The sequence below is a fragment of the Tursiops truncatus genome, chromosome 3 (genome assembly GCF_011762595.2).
Source record: "Tursiops truncatus isolate mTurTru1 chromosome 3, mTurTru1.mat.Y, whole genome shotgun sequence".
Lineage (NCBI taxonomy): Eukaryota > Metazoa > Chordata > Mammalia > Artiodactyla > Delphinidae > Tursiops > Tursiops truncatus.
The window spans coordinates 93,673,892-93,695,903 of record NC_047036.1 but is presented as its reverse complement, the minus strand read 5'-3'; the positions used below and the strand labels follow the sequence as shown (position 1 = coordinate 93,695,903).

Genomic DNA, 22,012 nt, shown 5'->3' with positions numbered 1-22,012 from the left:
AAAGGCCTCTGCTCTGTCTGGCCTCTGCTCCTTCCACAACATCACACTAATTCTCTACTATTGTTACATTGCGTTACAGCAACTGGCATTTTTTGAGAGCAAGGATTAGACAGAGATTGAGTAAAACATACACATTGTTCAAGATCACTGTGTCCTCAGAAATGCTCAGAATCTCCCAAAAGTCAGAGAGGGGGGAGGGAAGGCAGCATGAATGTTTACAGTCACAGGATGTGAAGCACTAAGCATGTGTCTGTAACTTATCCCCAAACTTGAGTATTTATTTCCTCTTCTTTATGCTTGTAAAGCAGCAAGAAGATACAAGCTGTCCCATTCAGAAACCACAGAGAAATGCTTCCGTGATCTGAGGCTGCCTGTAGCATATGGGATAAATTCTTTGGATTTAAGATGCAAACATTCAACAGACCATCCTTCCCTCCCAGAGTCTCCGCCTGTGACACTGGGCCCTTGGGAAGGACTGGCTGGCTGTGCTTGCCTTGGGAAGGATAGGTCTTTCCCTCCCTTCCACCCCTACCCCAAGAAGGGTCTTTTCTTGGCAAAGCTGTGAAAGGTCAGTAGTAAAACTGGCACGCTCAGACTCTCCTTGGCTGTTTCTTAAGGTTGGAAAGTGAACGATATAAATGTCTAATTAGAGAAGAAAGACACTTGCACATTTAATCTTGGTGGGGCCTGGGGATCACACTAGGTCTCATTCTCGCCTCTGCTACCCCCGGTCTTCCCTGACACTTCTCCTATTACTTTCCGACAGCCGTGCCAGTCACTGCACTTGAGCAGCTGAGCCGCGGTTTGCTGCTGCTGTCATTGATATAGACAAGACATGAGGACCAAAGCCTGGGTCAGGTTTCTTTTGTACTCCATGGGAAAAAGCCATCAATTCAAATTCCGTCAAGGATCATCATGAGACTTTAGGCTCTGCTAGATTCATCTATAGAAAATTCCCTCCCTGAAAGACAGACTGAAGTGTTCAGATAGGTTTCAATAGAAACTACCAGGCTGTCATCTTCTGGGGAGGCGTGATTTTTAAAGCAAATTAGCCATCGGTATTTTGATGAGTTTCAGCTTCTGAGCTTTTTCAACAATGTGTGGGAACTTTAGAGTACTACTCTTTAGATTTGAAAGCAAATATGTGAATACTCCACAAGTGTTCCTAATTCCCAGTCCTGTAGGGGTAAAACACTGGGGAAGAGGATATAAAAAAACAAACATCAAACAGGCCCAAGTGGAAGTGTTAGGCCATTTTGGGGTTGGGACAGGTTCATGATCTTGTCTAATCACCAATTATCCCATTCATTTGAGAGAAGAAATCTCAGTCTTTTTCTTGCAGGGTGTCAGGGACCACATGGTAGAGTTAAAAAAAAAAAGAAGTACAATTAACAGTTAAAGGCTTTTCAGCCCAAATAGCAGAAATTATCCTTTGCATTCCAAAAACTTTGCCAGTAATTCAAAGGGATGAGGATAACAACAAGCTGGGTTTCATGCCTGATCACCTCTCAACCCTTTGTTGAAGAAACCCAGCATGTACCTGGATGACTGACTTCAGACACCACAGTGGTATTTTGAATTCAGACCTCGGAACATGCTGCCTGCTAGGGGTAGCTCCCAGCGCTGCTTGGTGGGAGGCCTCAGCACCCACGGCTTAGTTTTTCACTCCCCTTCTGGCAAATTAGCATACTTCAATAAAAAAAAAAACCCAAAATCTTATTAAAAAGAAAAACACATAGAACAAAAAACAAAACAAAACAAAAAAACCCGGAGACTTGTTTCAGGAAGGACACAACATCGCGCAAGAAGGAAAATCCCAGTAGCGGACAGGGAGGCCCTGTAAGGAGACGCGCGCTGGGGGCCCAGTCTGGGTGCTGGCGGGAGGCGCACACAGCACGGCGGAAAAGCAGGGCGGCCGAGGACCAGCGTGGCCGCAGGCACTCCGCGTTCGCACCGAAGGCGTTCCGTCTGCCGTTTTCGCAGAGCGGGAACAGCCGGCTCCACGCCCTGCCTGCTCGCAGGGAGGGTACAGGCTGTACGGGATCAGGGAGGAGGCAGATGGCGGCTGGTTCTGTCATGACAAGGACTGAGCTCTCCGTTGGAGCAAAGTGTCTTCTTCGTGACGGAGGTGGTTATGCTCCCAGGGACCGCGCCTTCTTCTCAGCTGTTGTGGGTTTTTTCCCCCCCCGCAGGGCTTCTTGATCTCCTAGAGCAGCTCCATTCCTGCGCAGAGGATGAGCCACGGGCCTCCCTCCTACAGGGGATCAGCCCCGGGAAGCCTTCTGTCTCCCACTCTCTCCTTTTTGGCCTTTCATGCAGATTGTATCTTGATTTAAAACTCATCAGAGGGGTGACAAATGCAATCAAAACGGCAGAGAGCCAAAGGGAACAGCCTATTAATAAAGGGATAATAATTGGAGTACAGATAAGGATCAAAGTCAGCAGACTGAAAGCCAGGATGGGTGGCCAGGTGTGTTCTCTGTATTTTAAGGCCTGCTCTTAGGCGGAGGTTTTGACACTGGTGATGTCCTCGGCATAAAGTCCAAAGAGCGAGAAATGTTTCTGCTTGGGCTTCTCAGGACACATGGCATCCACTTAGGGCTTCCCACATGTAATCTATGCAAACTTCTTGAAATCTCTTTCTGTACTTTTAGGCTCTTTTTACGGTATGGGAAGGATTTTAAACCACTCTCGGACTAAGCCAGGAACAAGTGGTTTCTTTTTTAAAGCTCTAAGTGCTGCCCCAAAGCCATTTAACAATTATCTTGTTAATTGGGAGACTTTAGATTTTGTTAATTGGGCTCCAGTATTTCTCCATACCCTTCCCAATTAACCCAGTTTCATTTTGAGACAGGGAAATTCCCCAGTGGAGGTAATCCCTTTTAGTGCAGGCTTCTCACAATGCAGAGATTTTATTTTTCTAACAAACGAAACAAAGAAGGAAAACCTTAGAATCGGCCATTGGACATGAAGCCCATAAAAATAGGTGAGCAGAAAGGAAGTTCCCAGTGTGCTGCAGGGGCCAGTGGCTGAGCGAAAAGGACAGAGGTCTTGGGATGATGGTACCCTGCTAGAGTGGTTCTCGCAGAGTTGAATTCTGAGTGCCCCTACCAAGCGAGCAGGATAAAAAGGGAAGAAAAATAGAAGCAAATGAAGCCCAAACCAGCTGCAGGCCCAGATGATGCAAAGAGCGGGCGATTGAGTGTTCTTCTCATGGATTATGACAAAGTCTCGAGATGGTTTATATAGAGCTAAATTCCCTTTTCCCCCCAATTTTCATTTTCCACCTTCAGCTTCTCCTCACATTTATTTTTTTAAAAACAATATTTTTTGATTTGGTTTTCATTTCCCGTATTTGGTTTGTGCCCTGTCTCTGAATAGCCCACTGTCTCATGTCCTTTCCTATATACTTTATTTTCATTTTCTAGTCTTTTTCTATTCTCCCATGATTTCCTGAGCTACTAGCTTTCCAACAATTGAGAAATAAAGCATCTTTCTACAACAATTTTTGTCTTTTATCTTAGAGGCAAAGCTTGTTTGTTTATTAAAAGACATGAGTTCGCTTATTAAATAGTCACAGCAGCTAGTAGGTTCTAGCCACGGTTCAAAATGCTGGGAATATACATTTGAATAAAGTAGTAAAGGCAGCTACTTTTTACTGACCATGTACTCTATTCCAGGCACAATGCTTAATGGTTTCTATTTTTTCTTCTCTGCTAATCCTCGCAGCCAGCTTTATGAGGAAAGTTCAATTTCCCGCATTTTCAGACCATTGCCTTTAAGTGTTGGGACCACAGTGTGAACCCAGCAATTTGGTTATGGAGCCCTGCCTTTAACAGCCTGCTCTACTACCTTCCTTACTCCCTGCCATAGTGTAGCCTGCAGTTCAGTGGAGGTGACTGTTAGGTTAAGTGAGGAGTACTGCAGTAGAATGTGTGGGTTGCTGTGCTGAGCCATCACGTATAGTTGGGCAGGTTGCACACTGCACAACTCCAGGAAGTGTCATTCATATATCCCTTAGAAATATATAGTGCTCTATCAGGAGACACAAACCATACAAATAATTTAAATGTGGAAAATTTAAGAAGAAGAATTTTTACCTAGTAATGGAGATGAACTGCTAAAGGAGGGTAAAGAGATTTTTAAAGAATAACAGGAATGGCAGATATAAGACTTTAGTATTCTGATTCCTCTGAAATCAGAAGGGGCTTATAGCATGAAAAATTTTTTTCAGCAATTGTAAAGAATATTTCACTAACATCTCAAATGCAAATTAAGACTTTACATCACATATCCAAATTAAGAGGTGTCAACAGGAAATAGTGTGTCTGAGAGATTTTATTTCCCACAAGGAAACTGACTTCAGCGTGCTCATGTGTGCCAGGCCTCCAGACCAGAACTTCCTCTGGTCACAGTCAATGTCCAAACCACCACTGTGGGTGAAAGGACACAGGGACAAGTCATATTTAAAAATTAGCCTGATGTTGCTTCCAAGAGTTGTAAGATAGCTTGTATTGCGATTAGCATTTGCCCCTCACATTATATGGAACAAGTAGCTTATTCAAGAACCAGTGAAATCAATTTGTGGTTATGTTCTAGTTCACCTTTGTTTTCTGGGAAGACTTAGGGCTCATAGTTCAAGGATGGAAGTAACCAGAGGACCTTGTAGAGGATAACATGACAGCCTGTGTTTTGCAACGTGGAAGCCTCTGCACTTCGTTCAGTCTTACTGTAAATGCAGTTTCCATAGGGTAATACTATGACTGCATCATCGTGACCAGGAATCGACAAGCACATCCTAGGAACAGGTGGATTGGATTGCTTAGGTAGGTATCAAGACCTGAGTCATTGTACCAGTACATTTGGTGCCTGCTTGGTCACCAGCCCCATTTAAATGGTAATTTCTTCCTCTAGCTTCTACTCACTTATTTCTCTATGTAAGCAGACGCATTACTGGACCACTGAGGCACCCCCAAACTTGAGGCTGGGAAAACCTCAAATGGCCAATCTAAAAAAAAAAAAAAAAAACCCTAAAACAAAAACCAGGACCTCTCTCTCCTCCTGTTCATTTTTTCCTATTAATTCAACAAGGTATCCTGTAACAGCATCGTTGGAGCCTTCCTCCATTCCATAGGAAACAGTGTTAGCATGTACTATTCGTTACTTGGCTGGCTGCAAGTTAATTACTCTGCTTATGGTGGGGAAAGTACAAAAAAGCATTGACTCAAGGCATGGCAGGCAGAACTTGCCCCTGTCTTTTTCCTTTTTCTCTTGTCGCAGTGTCATAACGAACTCATGGATTGCAAAAGGCTGAAGATTTGTTTGTTTTGCTTTTATCCAAAGGCAAAGCAGTGTGCTTCGGTGTTTGTATTTGTGAAATTAGAAACCATAGCTCAGACTATCAAGAGAAGGTGAGGGTTGGGAGTATATGCCCATGACTTTGCATACTGTATTTTTCTAGGTCTGTGATACATTTGTTCTTTGAAAAACAATAAACGTGATTTCATGTAGAAATTCTGAGAATAGTTTTTTTTTTGAAAGTAGAAGGTGAAAGATTTATTTGATCTAAAGGGAAACCATAGTATAGTCTTGTTTTTTCAGTGTAGTGATGAGATGCCAATTCCTATAGACTTTGAGGGGACTAAACAAACAAAGCTGACAGAATAAAGGCTAATGAAGCCCAAAAGGGAGAAAACTGCATTTGCATGTTACATGTATATACGGGTTTTCACTGGGTAAACACTGTCCAAGAGGGAACGGAAGAAAGATCACTGACAGGATAGGACACAAGAAAGTGTTTGTGAAATATTCTGGTAGCCTCCAGTGCTTGTCTGTTTGCCATTCTCAGACCTGGATGCTTTTGCCTGATTTCCCTTTTCAAAGTAAGGCTTAAAAAAACTCCAGCTTTATTGAGGTATAATTAACGTATAGTAAATCACACATATTTAAACTACATCATTTAATATGTTTCACATATGTATACAGCCTCACCACAGTCAAGATGCCAGATGTTTAAGTGACTGAAATAAATATTAAAGGCTAAGCTGATATGTATCAGGGAGCCTCTGAAGACCAAGTAAGTCCTGCTCAAAGCAGGGCTGGGATTTATGGAGTGAGCAGAAGAGAGGGATACATGTCCTTGTGCTGTGGCTCAGATAGAAGTCTTAGTTTTTAACTTGTGAATCTCACAGCTGGAATCATCAGAGATTATTCCCTTCTTGGTGCTTCTTGCTCAGGACAGGGCAATCTCATCCACATAACTGTCAGAACAGTTCTCCTCAGAGCTATTTCTTGTAATCCTTATGCTCTGTTAGTCAATGTTTGGGGGAAGGAAGGAGTAGCAAATAAAAGTGAGGGGGAGGGAAAGGAAAGGCATTAAGGGTCAAAGCCAAGGGAATCTGAGGTCTTGCTGTCATGATTTAAGAAATCCTTTTACAAAGATAATATCTGTCACCCTCAAAGTTTCCTCATGCTCTATCGTACCTCCTCCCTCCGACTTCTCCCCACAACAAGGCCATCGCTGGTCTACTTTCTTTTTTTTTTTTAAAGAAGATGTTGGGGGTAGGAGTTTATTTATTTATTTATTTTTGCTGTGTTGGGTCTTCGTTTCTGTGCAAGGGCTTTCTCTAGTTGTGGCAAGTGGGGGCCACTCTTCATTGCGGTGCGTGGGTCTCTCTTGTTGCGGAGCACAGGCTCCAGACACGCAGGCTCAGTAGTTGTGGCTCACAGGCCTAGTTACTCCGCATCATGTGGGATCCTCCCAGACCAGGGCTCAAACTCGTGTCCCCTGCATTAGCAGGCAGATTCTCAACCACTGTGCCACCAGGGAAGCCCTGATCTACTTTCTGTCACATACATTAGTTTGTATTTTGTAGACTTTTATGTAAATGGAATCTAACAATTTGAACTCTTTTTGTCTCCTTTCATGAGCAAAATTATTTTGAGATTCAGCCATGTTGTTGTGTGTGTACCAATGATAGTTATTTTTTCTTTTTTTTTTTTTTTTGCGGTACGTGGGCCTCTCACTGTTGTGGCCTCTCCCGTTGCGGAGCACAGGCTCCGGACGTGCAGGCTCAGCGGCCATGGCTCACGGGCCCAGTCGCTCCGCGGCATGCGGGATCTTCCCGGACCGGGGCATGAACCCATGTCCCCTGCATCGGCAGGCGGACTCTCAACCACTGCGCCACCAGGGAAGCCCTCTACTAGATAATTTTGTAGCTATCATTGGATTTTCTACACAGATAATCATATTGTCTGTGAACAAAGACAGTTTTATGTCTTCCTTTCCACTGTGCATACTGCGTTTTCAATTTTACCTTGTAGAGTTCTGTATATCTCTATAAATGTTCTTGAGCTTTTTTTTTTTTTAAGTAATTAATATGATTTTTGACTCTGATTTTGGAGAATAAACAACACAGATACCCTCCATACATCAAACCCAGCTCTGACCACACCCGTGCTGTCCTCTTTCTTCATGACTGTTCATGAAGTTCGACCAGGATCCATTTGTGGGTCTGGGTAAAGGGGCTGGGATCACGAGGAGGTGAGGTGAGGTGTGGATTATATGGTGTAATTTGAGGGGAGCCACGTGCATCTCTCTAGCTCCATCCAGACATGAAATATTTCCACCAAGAGATTCATTCCTGAAGGTCAACAAAAGAGTCCTGTCTCTTGAGAAATGTAAATATCCCGGAAAGGGCAGTTGAGCTTTGTTCTTGGATATAAGTTGTTACTTGGAAATAGTTTGATCTTTTAGGATCAGTTCTAGGCTTCTGCAAACTGTTGGGCATCTCATTCCACAGTGCTATTAAGAGCACCACATTCTGGGTGTGCTTCTGAAACTTACGAGGGAGGCAACAGTGACAATCACTTCATTTCCCTTTAACTGTATCACCTTTATTTCCTTATTTACTGCTTCAGGAGCAAACGGATGTAAAAGCAATCTTGAAACAAAACTGAACAATCAGTCTTATCCACCCCCTGAAATGTATGGCCTAGTTCAACTCTGTATCTCTTAACCTCTCATACTTTCCCTTCCTTTGTCTCTCTATTATGCATTATAGGTAACTTCTTCAGTTGTAACTTCTAGTTTAGTAATTCTCTTTTCAGCTGTGCCTAATCTGTGGTTTAACCCACTCACAGAATTTCTTTTTAATTCTTTTTTAGTTTTTTTCCCCTGAAAATTTTCAATGGTTAATTTTCCTTGTTAATATTTTTATTCCATTTTAGTTTATTTAAACGTTATTTTGTGTTACGTACATATCTGGTAATTTCTAGGGCTCTAATTCTGCTGGCAGTTGTCTCTGCTGATTCTCATTCATGACAGTTTAAATAATTATGTACTTTTGAATCCATGTTCTCTGGTGCTTTATCTTTGGGAGTCTTTTGAGCTTAGATTGATGACATTTCTCACCAGAGTTGATTCAGGTTTGCTTCTAACTGGTGCCCTAGGTGGCTACGAATCTTGGAGTACTTTAAGTTAATGTTTTGCCTATTCTTTTCCTAAACCACTTTGGTGGTACAAGTTCAAATCTTAAACCCTTGTGAGGGCAAGCATGAGGTTACATGTGCTTAGAGAGATGTTTTCCCCCCCTTCCCGAGTCCAGACTAAGATGGACAAATTTTCTTATCATCTCTATTTGTCAGCAAGCAAATTTTATTTTCATTTTTTTCTATTCCAGTCCTCCACTGAATGCATAGCCCTGATACAACCTGGACTTTATGTCAGGGTCTCAGTTCCAACTTCGACTTTCTCCTCCTGGCTCCTGTGTGGTGGTCAAAACCAAGGCTCTTTGTTACCAGGACTGGCAAAGATACACACATTGGCTGTAGCAGCCACTTCTCACCTAGTTTCCAGCATCTTCTTCCCTTTTGCTCCTGACCTTTTTCTTATTTTCTTTCAAGCTAAGTTCTGCATTTCAATAGGGGACAATTATATTTTATTCAGCATTTCTTTGGTTTTTGATTTTTGTATTGGAAGGGATTTTACTTTTTTACTCTATCTAGCATACCTTTATATATTAAATCAACTAGAAAGAAATCAGATTTTTTTTCCTATTTAGTGTCCAGACTGTTGCTGGAATGATTACCAGGTCCACATGTCAGATGGCCAGATGTCATATAATCATGAGGTACTGCGAGGGATGGGAGGGGGTTCCACTACATGGGAGAGTGGAGTTGACAATGGTGTTCTCGTCTACTTTGCTGCTTTCAGTGTTTTGTAGAGTATGCAGGTTTACATGCATGTGGTTGTATGGGTTTGTGTTTACATTGTCTAGTTTAAATTAATCACCACACATGGCTTAAAAAGATTCCTGCGAAAAACCAGGGACTGAGGCAATGTTACCTGTGCAAGCACATGGAAACAGCAAGAGAAAGGCAGAGTTTACGCTCCTGCACCTAGGATGAGATCTTCATCAGCCTCATTTTTAACCACTACCAGAAGTTGAGGTCATTTCTTGTTTTTTCTGTTTTACTTTCCGTGAAGTTTGGTCTAATATAATTGCCAATTGAAATTCTTTTCTACCTAGCTTTTCATTTACTCTCATCAGCAGTGGTATCCTGTAGAGGAGTTAGAATACACAGGAGTCAGACTTCTGGGTTTGAATTGTGGGGCCACACCTTTCTAACTCTAAGACTTTAGCAAGTTTCTTAACCCCAGTGCCTTAGTTTTAATCATCTGTAGTAATATCTACTTCTCAGGCCTCTTGTGAGGACGAAAGAGGATGTGTAGAGTGGTTACAACAATAGCTAGCATGCAGCTGGTTTAAAAAGAGTTACCCTTCCCTCTGTCTTCCTGTTATGATGTAAAGAAATTGTATGTAAAGTTGCATTGTAAAGGGTGAAGTGATATAACAAAACAAAGGATTATGACGGTAACTCTCTAACCCTGGTGCCTTTCTCTAGAGTACATCAGAGTTATAGAAGGGAGAGGAACTTGGTCAGCAGGACAATGTTTAGGAAGGCTCTGGTCCAGTAGAACTAAGTGAAAAATAGTGTTATTCCAATAGTAATATACTCAGTAGTGTTACTATTCAAGGTATTATAACAAATATCTCATTTGCTAGGAAGCTTGAAGGGACTAGTTTCTGGAAAATACTCTAAACTTTAAAAACCCAATTGAATATCTAAACCTTTTGGGAAAAAAATGAAAACAAGCATTCGAATGTAATTTCTGACCTTCATCTGGAATTTCTCTCTTTCTCTGTCAGCCAGTTTTTAAAAACTAAATTGTGGTAAAATAACCTACTGTATAGCAAGGAGAACTCTACTCAACACTCTGTAATGGCCTTTATGGGAAAAGAATCTAAAAAAGAGTGGATATATGTATATGTACAACAGACTCACTTTGCTGTACACCTGAAACCAACACAGTGTTGTAAATCAACTATACCCCAATAAAAACTAAAGAAAAATTTTACTTAACATTAAAAAAAAATTGTGGTAAAATACACATAACATAAACTTGACACATCTTAACCATTTTCAAGTGTATAATTCAGTAGCATTAAGTATATTCATATTGTTGTGCAAGTTCAAACCGATCTTTGAACTTTCCATCTTGGAAAACTGAAAGTCTACACTCATTAAACAACAACTACCCATTTCTCTCTCCCCACAACCTGTGGCACCAACCACTCTACTTTCTATTTGTACAATCTTTCAGTCAATTTTTAAAACCTCAGGCTGTTTGAGTAGATTCAATGCCTAAGAAGGAACATGCCTTTTTGATATATTTATTTTATGATCAAATTAGTTCTTGGAGAACTGTTAAAAACGTTGAAATTCTCCTCTTCTGTATTTTGTTCTTTGAAGGCATTGCCACTTGATCTCCAATTTGAAAGTTCGATGCCTCTTAGCCATTGGAACTCAAAATTCAGGGCCTGGAACAAGACCCTTTAAGGGATGCTTCAGGTTTCTCACTCACTCTAGTGGCCATAACTATGGGATTCCTTTTCACCTCAAAGCCACAACACCACTTTTGAAGGACAGTGACTAGCCATTTGGGCCTCTGTAGGAATCATATAATTTTTAGATTTTTCTATCATACAATTTATGTCACCTTGAAGACTTTTGATTTCAAGAAATTTCAGAGCAGATTGAGAGTAGATTGGTATCCATTGCAGTATCTGGTGCATATTAAGTACTCAGTGAATATTTATTATGAGTGATTATGTGATAATAAATAGCTTATTAAAACTGTTACACTGAAGATACGTAGTAGGCTAGACAGCCACCAGAAGGATTGAATCATAAAATAAATAAGAAAGTATCATATTGAGATAATTATTACAATTACTTACATCATGCATTAGTACCTCTAAATCTATCTTTCACATGGTAATCCATATAGGGGATTTAAATATTTAAATTAAAACTTATTTAAATTTTAATATGAAAAATAGATTTGATGTTTATACTATTGGGATGGAGTCCATGTCACAATTTGGATTTTTTTCTCCTTGGGAAAGCCATTTTTAAACAATTTTATTGAAATATAGTTGATTTACAATGTTTCAGGTGAGGGCTTTTCTATTTTAAACTCATAGAAAGGAAATAGGTGGCAAACTCTGCCTAGTTATCTTGCAAACATTCCAGTATTCTGGGAGTCAAAGACAGCTGTGTTTTTATTGTCTCCCTGACTCTGACTGCTGTGTGAGCTTGGGACAAACATCCTACCGTCTCTGTGCTCCCCTTTCTTCTCCACGTGTGTGGAAAGAAGATCCCAGTGTCTTTCCTGAGTGAACCTCAGAGCAGACAATGGACATTTGTTTCAATTTCAGCTTAAGGACAAACATCCTTTCTCCCTTTGGCAGTTGCCAGCAACATAAGCTTGTCTCTTCTGAAAGAGGCAGCCTTCTGTGTGGTGCGCAGCTACGCTGTGACGGAGGCCTCTTTGTGGCACGTCCTCTGCCAGGGTTAGGCACCTTCGGCTGTCCGTCAGATTTTGTTGTCTATCTAAGGCAAACCTGGCCTTAGGTTTCTCCCCGTGGAACTCCTCTGCCTGTGGCCTCACATCAACGAGACAAGATATTGTCTTCATGGTCTACCACACTCACTGTCTGTAACTGGACTTCTGCAGTTCCGTCAGGCTGCTGACAGACAGGCAGCTGGCATCTTTTAAGTGTCTTTCTTTTGTTGAAAAAGATCATCTACAGTCTTTGATACAATAAAAAAAAAGAAAAACGGGCAAAGGTATTTTAATTATGTAGGATTATTCCCAGGTCAAGATTGTGCCCATAAACACAAAGGAAAATAATTAAAATAATGCCACATTCTTTTACAGTTTACTTATCTAACTTTTTTTTTTTTTTAGTAGTTACTATCTTTATCTTCTGAGAAAATGGTGAGGATGCTTTGTGAGGAAAAGGAGAGAGGAGAACTATAAAGTCTATATGAAAAAAAAATACAACAATCAGAAAATGAGGTGTCCTTGACTTAGCAGACTTTTGGCAAGTTTCCTAGCCTGTCCTGCATGTGAAGGGTCTGGTTTGGGTGAAGTAGGGAGGTATGCTGTTACTTTCCCTTTGCGGAGGTTGTGGCTGGCACTCAGAACTCTGCCACTTCTGGCTGTGTGACATTAAATAGGTGACTCCATTTTTCATGCCTCAGTCTCCACATCTCTAGAATGGGAGTCATAATAGCGTCTTCCTCATGCCATCGTTGGTGAGAGGTCCGAATGAGAACTTGTGGATGAATTGTTTTGCTCTGTGACTGTCACACAATAAATACCCAATTAATGATCACTTTTATTTGTTGTATTCTATTATGCTTTTTAATCTGCTTCAGAAAGGCTCAGACTTAGTTCCCTTTTTCTTTATGCTTGGTTCTCCTTTCTCCCAAAAAGGCATTCAATGAATCTTGAGTCTGGAGCATGTAGATGATGATGGCAGTGATGATGATGATGATGATGATGATGATGATGATGATGATGATGATGATGATGATGATGATGATGTAAGGGTACCATTATAGGGAACACAGAATGACAGACAAGCCTATAGGGATTTTATGAGAGCTCCGAATAAGCGGGTGTATGGCAGGCAGATACTCAGCCTTACTCTCCTTCCAGTAACACCTTGAAGAACATACCGTTACTGTCCCCACTTTAGAAATGAGAAAACTGAGAATTAGAAATTTAGATAACTTACTCAGTGTCACACAGCTAGACTAGGCAGAGCTGTCTAGCTGCTGAGCCCACACAATCGTGCAAAGAGGAGAAGTAAACCTGTTCTTCTATCTTCACCTGCTCTCCAGCCCTCACGCCAGGCCTTTGATTATTCTGGTTGACTTGGAGCCAATGAGTCACCTCCTGGCATCTGGTTTCTCCAATGGGGCTGTGAGACTGGGTTTAAAAGGAAATGCGAATGACACAGAGCATTTCTCAGGAGTCTTTTCAAAGCTAGTGGTCACTACTGATATATGTGGATGTTAAGACACCACTTAGAACTAAAGGCCTCTGGAGTCGATTTTCCTCAGTTTCTCTAACTCAGATTTTGTGTTCTCCAGGTTTAGTAGGGGGTCACTGACCTCTTTCTTGGGTGTTTGGATTCTTAAAATACTCAGGCAGAAGTTTTAGAAATAGGTGGCATATTTTTGGAGATTTGAAGTTTCTGTTATAGTGTGAAACCATTTCAGATCTGTTCAAACCCTGATGAGTCTATGGTATGAATACCAGTGAAACAGATTCTTCTGAAAGAAGTGTGCTTTTTGAACAGTAAAGAAAGTAATGTTTGTTAAGCTCCTGCTTTGGGCTGTCTGTAAAGAGTATCACAAAGTTTGCTCCATTGAATTTCTGAGATACCTCTGCATCACTGAAATGTATGTTTCTAGAAGGGCTAGCACTGTATGTTACTCATCTTTGAATCCATGCCTAGCATACCATAGCACTCCATTAATTTGACGAACACTTGAATGAATGTGTCCTTTTTCACACATCAGAGTACTGACGAGGGACAATGTATCCAATGCTAGGGAGCATCTCTGCTAATTGATCAATAGCAAGCACAGATTCCTTACAGGCATTGGAGGCTCTGGAGTGTCTGCATAGGAGGGATTTGGAGAAGACATTCTGGTTGGAAGGGAGGGCTCCAGGACAGGTCTAAAAACTCTCTTGGCATAAAATGCACTCAGTTTTTTGTTTTTATTGCATTTATTTGGAGTGGCTTTGGAGATGCTGATAGAGTTAATGCAGAGAGATGAGAAAGCGTTTCAACTTGCTTTTTGGTACCGTGATCATACGTACACTTCTGAAGAAGTGCTCCCAGAGGCTAACCGGACCAACATGGAAATGTACTTGATCTGACTCCTTTCATCAACCCTACGTGAGTCAGCATCCAGTAGAAAAGATGAACCAGTAGTCGGCGGCAACATGATAGCAGAGGAGCCCCAAAAGGAGTGGGCTGTCCCCTGCTCTTGGACTCAGTTGCAATAGGCACTTAAGCTTTCTTTGGTAAAGGAGTTAAAGGTTCTGGCTATGGTAGCAGAACAACTGACCATAGGCTGTTGACCCTTGCAGAAAAGGACTTTTGACCTAAAAGTTGAAAAGGCTATCCATGATGATAAGACGAGCTATAATCATGGAGTGCTAAGGACTTTGTAGATAATGTCTCATTTAGTCCTATCAAGTAGGCCCTGTTTTTAACTCTACAATGTGGGTGAGGAAGTCAAGGCTCATACACAGTACACCACTTGCCCAGAGTCACACAAGTCATCCACGTGAAGCCAGGATTCAACCCTGGGATCCTGGCCCTGTCTGGCTCTTGAACTGGTCTGTGTGACTGCTCACATCTGGGCCTAATAACACCACTACCTACCGGCGGTGTCCTCTAATTGCAGGCCAACAGGAAGTTGTCAGGAGAAACTAAATGTCTAGCCGAGGACTGGGCTGTCAATCCTGACCTCCAAAGGGGTAATAATGTCTCAATAGCACATTAGTGAGTTGTCGTGATGAGTATGCTGTAACGTGTCTCTTCTGACCTCAGGATTCTACAAGCCATTTGCCAGAATGATTTAGGATTATTAACTTTTTGCTTAGGTTAAAAAAATTCAAAGTGCTCAAAGAGAAATGGATTTCCCTTTGCTTCCCAGCCCAAAATACAGATACAATTCAAAATCCTTCAAAATATCTAGAGATTGCTTTGTTTGGTATGATGAACACCAGTAAGTACCAAGATGTGCTCAAGGATTCTATCGCCGGTATTATAAGGTTTGAATTAACTGAAGAGCCTTTCCAACCTGCTAGAAAGCACTATACCTCTTAAAACAAGAGAACACTCTAAAAGTGTTACGCCACCATTCAAGAAATTCCAAAAACTAGTCTCTGGCCCCAGCTGACTTCCGATTTTTTATTTTTGATGTTTCTGTTGCAATAAAAGCCTTCCTACTAGGTAGGATGAACATGACGGTTGCCAGTTGACTGACCCGATCATTTATCTTTAATGTCTGAATGAGAAGTGTCCCTGGCTTAGCAATGGAGTCCCTTGGCAGCGCTGACCAGGGCCCCAGGGAGCCTTGTCAGCAGCAGCTATTACTAATTTAGTTGGCATCTTGCATTATATTTAAAGATCACCACGACTCAGCCAAGTGCTATGGGATTATAAACTGCTCAGGCCAAGGGGGGTCACTCACAGAGCCTCAGCCACAGTCAGAGCGCCCAGTCATATTGTGTTACAAAGATACAGTAAACAGCTCTAGCATTGGAAAGTAGGATGCAGCATAATTACACGCAATTAACTAAGGACTCCTTGGGCAGCAGCCCAACTTGAGACTTTATCTGACAGGGCTGCAGGGCTGGAGAGACAGTGGGGAGAGACCTTACTTTAGCTGAGTTAGGGAAAATAATGTCAAAGGTTGTGGCTGATAGGAGTACATCATGTATAATGAGAAATGAAAAGCTTCTACTTCTGTCTTTTGAACTGACCATCTGAAGTATTGCTTTCAACTATTTTGTAGAATACTATTGCTCCACAGGGCCTGGTTTCGCTCTTTGTGTCCTCTCAGAGGGCTGGAGAGAATATTAAAGGGAAGGCAGAGTAGGAACCCAAGTAGAGGAAAACTCCCACCAGGTCAATTAGCAACTTTAAGGTGGAATCCACACTTCTCTATAGAACAAAAAGAAACAGTCTTAGATGATGATTTGGTATGATCTTTCCATGACAGAAAGCATTGCTAAACTTGGAAATACGTCCACAATATGAATGCCTTTCCAGACCTTTTTTTTTCCTCTGCTGCTCAGGGCGAATATTAACTTGAAATCCACACTTGTATTTGTTGCATATGCTAATTCCAGATAAAACGCAAGAATTCATTCTGGAAATCTAGGATTTATTTTCTTATATATTTGCTGTAGCCTGGTGAAACTGCTTTGCATGACAACAGAAATGTACTGTTAGGCTGGGGGAAAGCGCTTCTTGAAATGACAGAATGCTGATCTTCCTATAACTTTGAGGATTAAATGTTTGTGTACAGAATGGCTTCTGTTAACTATGGTGGGATTATTTCAGGAAAAAACCATATCTTTCAAGGGAAGAATGAGGATAAAACTATGAGGAAAGAATTATATAGGAATGAGAAAAAAATTATGTAGGCTCTTGGGAAATTAGGGTACCAGTTCTGTGCAAAGGTCAGTGAATGTATTCCTCACTAGCAAACATTGCAGGAAATAGTCCTATGAGAAGTACTGGGAGAAACACAAGACACTAAGGGATCATTCTAAAAATCCAAGACATAAATAACTTTGCTGCACTACATAGGTTTTACCTATTGTTCACTGGCATTTTATTTTATTTATTTATTTATTTTTTGCGGTACACGGGCCCCTCATTGTCGTGGCCTCTCCCACGGCAGAGCACAGGCTCCGGATGTGCAGGCTAAGCGGCCATGGCTCACAGGCCCAGCCGCTCTGCGGCATGTGGGATCTTCCCGGACCGGGGCACGAGCCCGTGTCCCCTGCATCGGTAGGCGGACTCTCAACCGCTGCGCCACCAGGGAAGCTCTGGCATTTTATTTTTAATGGGTATATTCCATCTTCATCTATAACTGGACTACTGGAATATTGTCTTTGCCTCAAACTCATCTGAGGCACAGAGTTCCATCTATCCTCTTTTTACCTTAAAGGATGGGGTTTTCTCCTTGCCTAAGAATCTTCAGACCCTGGTATTTGGCTCTGGTCCTATATGTTTCTCCTCTTGCCGCTCAAGCTCTAAGCTGAAGTGAGACACTTTAATCACTAAAGAGAGAAGTAAGCATCTACATTCTGTAAGTATATATCTGGATCCCGCAAGGTCTTGCCCTCTGGCTCATTCTCTGCAGATGTAAAGGTGCTGGATGAAATTATTTAGGTATTAAGGCTTTCATCTCCCTTCCTTCCTTCCCTCCCTCCTACCCTTTCCTCCCTCCCCCCCCCCCCTTTTTTTTTTTTGAAGTAGGAAGAAACACTAATTGTCTTTTTTTAAAGTTTACATATTATAGGTCAAATTTTGTTATGGCAACAATCTCCCTGGGGATGATTTTCTAGCCCAGCAGAAGGACCACATTTTGAGGAAATGTTATTTGTGTTGGCTATTGCTTGAAATCAGTTCTAAGACCAAGTTTCCGGTGGAACAAAAGAGGTGCCGTGTGGTAGAGGGCACCCTGGGCTGGGAGACATGAGGCACGCCTGTACCTTACTCTCCTTGTGTGGAGAACCACTGTGCAAACCTGGGACAGTCACTCCACCCTGGGCCTGGGCCTTCCTACCTGTGACACAAGAGCTTCAGATTTAAAGGAACTCTGTACTCTCTCCCATTCCTCATAGCCTACCATTCTCTGTGTTGGTTGACAAAGATTTAACTGGACTTCGGAATTTTCAAGCTTCTTTTTTCTTTGTTGTTTTTTTTTGCGGTTCGCGTGCCTCTCACTGCTGTGGCCTCTCCCCTTGCGGAGCACAGGCTCCGGACGCGCAGGTTCAGTGGCCATGGCTCACGGGCCCAGCTGCTCCGCGGCATGTGGGATCCTCCCGGACCGGGGCACGAACCCCTGTCCCCTGCATCGGCAGGCGGACTCTCAGCCACTGCGCCACCAGGGAAGCCTCAAGCTTATTTTTTCCTTCCTTCCCTCCTTCCTCCCTCCCACCCTGCTTTCCTTTCTCCCTTCTTCACTCCCTTCCTCTATTTCTCCTCATCCCTCTCTCCTCCTTTTCTTCATTTTCCTCAAGCATCCGTCTTTACCTTTATTTTATTTCTCTGTTTCTTAGGGCCCATTATTTTACAATAGGGAAATGGAGGATCAGAAGGGTTAAGTGATCTTCTTAAGGTTGCACAGTTAGTGGCTAAAATGCTGAATGCATCTTTAGGGTTGGGCCTCTCTACTGTGTTCCATAATTTCTCTCTTGCTTTGTCCTCATGATTCTTCTTGTAAGAAGTAATAAGAAGTCCTCCAAAACATAAGTACAGACAGTCAGATTGTACTTCTATCTCAGAACACAACAAGGAAGAGGCGAGAGAGGGATGGACCGTGAGAGCTGTACTGCGGCCCTTCACTCTGGGAGATGGGGAAGAATCAGGCTTGGGGAACCTAAGCAAGTGCTGGGGATGTTTGCTTCTTTAAGAAAGAGGGATGTAAGCGAGGCAAGGTGTTTAATAGCTGGAATTTAATTCGTGAAGGCAGTAGGAAAGAGTAACCATTGCGACTACAACCCAAACCACATTCCAGGCTTTGCTCCAAATGCTAGCTGGGTAGCGTGGAGCAAATGACTTCACAAACATCTTAGGACCTGAGTTACTCATAAAATAATGGTTTGTTGACTATCAATATCAATAATAATAACGTAGAATCTGCCTCAAGGCAGGGAGACTGGATCCTTGAGGGCCTCTCTGGGCTCCATGTTCTAAGTTTTGATTTTATAACAGAAAAGTAAACTTGGACAGACATTGCCAAAACTGCTAAAAAGCCTGAGGCACTCTGTAACACAACGATGAACAAAATAATTGGATGGAACCAGGTTTTCATCATTCTGAGCTGAAAAATGATAATATACCTTTGTACTTAAAAAGGTGATTTCTCCCCCTCTCCTTCTGGTTCTTTATAGCATTGCATGGTATTTAAAATTAGAAGTCAATTAAAATAATTTTTTAAATAAACATTTTCCTGGCTCTCGCTTGCATCTACTAAGGCAGGCTTCCAGAGGCCTGCGAGGTCTCCCAGGCAGCTGCCTGTAGGAGTTCTGGTGTTTGCCCTTTTCCTGTGCCATCACCCTGCAGCTGGGCAGCTGCCCACCTTCACTGTCTAGCGGTCACTGCTATCACTTAGATGGTATTGCTGTGTCAGGAGGTGCCCCAGCCCCTGGTTCCAATGCCACCCTGCCTTTGCTTTTAGACAAAGTGAGGCAGAATCCTTTGTGGTACTACATACCTCCAGAGGCTCCTATATGGGGCTGCTGGTTCTGGACAGTGAGACAGTACTCTGGAATTTTCCTTATTGTTTCTTGTTCCCAAATAGGAATCCAACTCTGTATGTTGGGAAAGAGGTAGGGAGGCTAAGTCAAATGAGAAACACCTCCATATACTCAGATCCAGGCTGAGGCTTTGTTCTTGGGTCGAGCATGCTGTGCTCCACAGATGACCAGCTTTCCTGGTCTCCTGGTATGGAGGGGTTTCCTAGACTGAGGACCCACACTGCTAAGACCGGGGCAGTCCCCGGCGAACTGGGACAGTTGACCATCCTCACAGCTCCCTTAGCCTGCATCCCTCTCTGAGGGGCTCCTCAGAGGCCTGAGCACTTAGCCATCTTTGAACCTCAGCAGTGTTTGTAGCTTAGACTCAAATTAAGATTGCTGCTTTCTATTTACACGAAATTTAGTATAGAATAAATAAACCTGAATTTCTTCATTTTTCCATATCCAAGGAGAACCACTGTACTTGGCACACCACGAGAAGAGGCAGCCCTCCTCACCTGGGCATCAGTCAGAAGTCATGGCACAGTGCTAAGACCTCAGCAACCTCAGCAAATACTTACTAAGTGTCTAATAGGACCCTATGCAGACCTTGGCCTCTCTAGGGCAAACCTGAACTCTCTTCTTTCTAACAGAGTAGAAAGATTCTTCACCATTTCCACACCCTTTCCTTGAAAAAGCTCCCACCCCCAAAGGGGATTTTCGGTTCTTTTGTCATTATATCAAAAATTAACAATATTATTTTAAGTAATACCGCCTGGGAATTAGAACCAACCCAGCAGCTTACAGAGATCAATCAGTTTCTCAGTTTTTTCTTTTAAACCATGTGAAGGTAATTTAGCTCGCTGCTAATTGCAATCTATTTAATTACAATGCATGCAGATGTAAAAGCGAGTGCTAACACGGGTTGGAATTAGAGCATCATGTCAAAAAGCTGTTGTGTGTCTGTGGTGGTAGAATTAGAGGATGGAGGAAACTTCAGAGGTCATTTAGCTCGTCCTATTGCAGGGCCTTCACGCCACATTTATATAACGCTTTGTGTACATCTCCTGTGATTGTTACATTACAGAAAGGTAGAAAGGATTGACACTAATATTTATTCTTTAGCCACCAGCTATCAGACCTGATCTGGGAAGATGACAAAGATGATTTCACTGCATCTGCCCAACAGCCCTATGAGGGAGGTACTTCACCCCTACTTGTAGGTAAGTTCCCAATGCTCAGAGAAATGAAATGACTTTTTCCAAGTCATCACAGATCAAAGGTGGCATAGGGATGAGCTGAACCAGATGGGCTTGGTGTAGATGGCCACACTCTCACCACCCTGGAAAGCAGCTGCTCTTTTCTCATGTGGGGAGAACACGAGATTCAACAAGTGACTTGGCCAAGGCTCACTGACAGGATGTGAGATCTGGGAAGGGTATTGGAGGTTATGAAGCTCAACTTGCTCATTTTCTGAGTGATGCAATCGAGGTTTGGAGAAGCTGGGTTGAACTTAAGGCATGCTGATTGAGGCTGGGAAGCCAGTATTCTCCCCTCTCTCTCCCCCTTCTCCCTCTCCCTCCCCTTTCCCCTCCCCCCTCCCCCTCCGTCTCCTGCCCCATCAGTGGCTCCAGTGTTCCAGTTCAAACAGTCTCCCCTCTGCTCTCCTGGACAGCTCGCCTGTCAGAACTCACCTCTGTGTGATTAACCGTGCTGGGCAGACTGGTGCCTGGAGCTTCCCATCCCTCTAAGGAAGGCAGGGGAGTAAGTGATGGAGAGTTGTCTCTCTCTGTAAGAACTCTTCTGGCGCTTAGGAATTTGCCTCCACAATCTAGGAAAATGTGGCTGTTCCCCAGACAGGGTGCAGAGCTGGGATGACTCTAAAAGCTGTGGCTATGTATACTCTAAGGAGGAACACCAGGCAGCATGAGCAGAGTTATAAGATGTTTTGCAAAACTGGATAGAATTCCAATCTTGTGTGAGTGGAATTTTGTTTGTGAATAATGCTTTGTTTGCTGGTGATCCTCAGACTAGCTCACATGTGAATCCAGAGGGCCTGTAGAGACTCAAATGCCTGAGCCCTGAGCCCAGAGATTCTGATTCAGGCAGGCTGGGTGTGGCCCGAGAATTCTCATTTCTCACTGGGCTCTGGGTGATGCTCAGGCAGTAAGGCCTGAGGCCGGCCACACCCCAGGAGCGCTGCTGCATTCATGCACTTACCTAAAGCTAGCTGGGCCTCCACACTCCAGCAGGCTCAGGACACAACAAACCTGAATATTTGAACGTGGCCGTGCTTTTTTAAGGTATTTAGTTTTCAGCAAAACATAATTTATAAAGAAAGAACTAAGGATGTCTACCAGTTCGTCCATCTGTTGCTAATTTATTTTCCCTTGTAAACAAATGTAGATTCTACAATTTGTTATGATGCATAAATTTGGTTATATAATGGGTGAAATCCAGTCTTCTGAAATATGACCATAGTGTAATACTTAAACAATAACATCATTATTCTACACAGTGGATGACGCTGGTTTTTATCCCAACTCGGAGTGTCTATAGCACTTCTGTTGTTTTTTTTAGTCTTCCGTGTCCTTCATA

At 42.6% G+C, this 22,012-nt stretch overlaps 1 protein-coding gene across 1 annotated transcript in view; it reads left to right on the top strand.

Moving 5' to 3' along the window:
- Window positions 1-22,012, top strand: part of TRIM36 (tripartite motif containing 36) — a 321,254-nt gene that overhangs the window by 205,844 nt on the left and 93,398 nt on the right. The window contains exon 10 of the mRNA XM_073802412.1: window positions 20,540-20,637. Coding sequence (XP_073658513.1) covers window positions 20,540-20,637 — 98 coding nt within the window. The remainder of the gene's footprint in view (window positions 1-20,539; window positions 20,638-22,012) is intronic.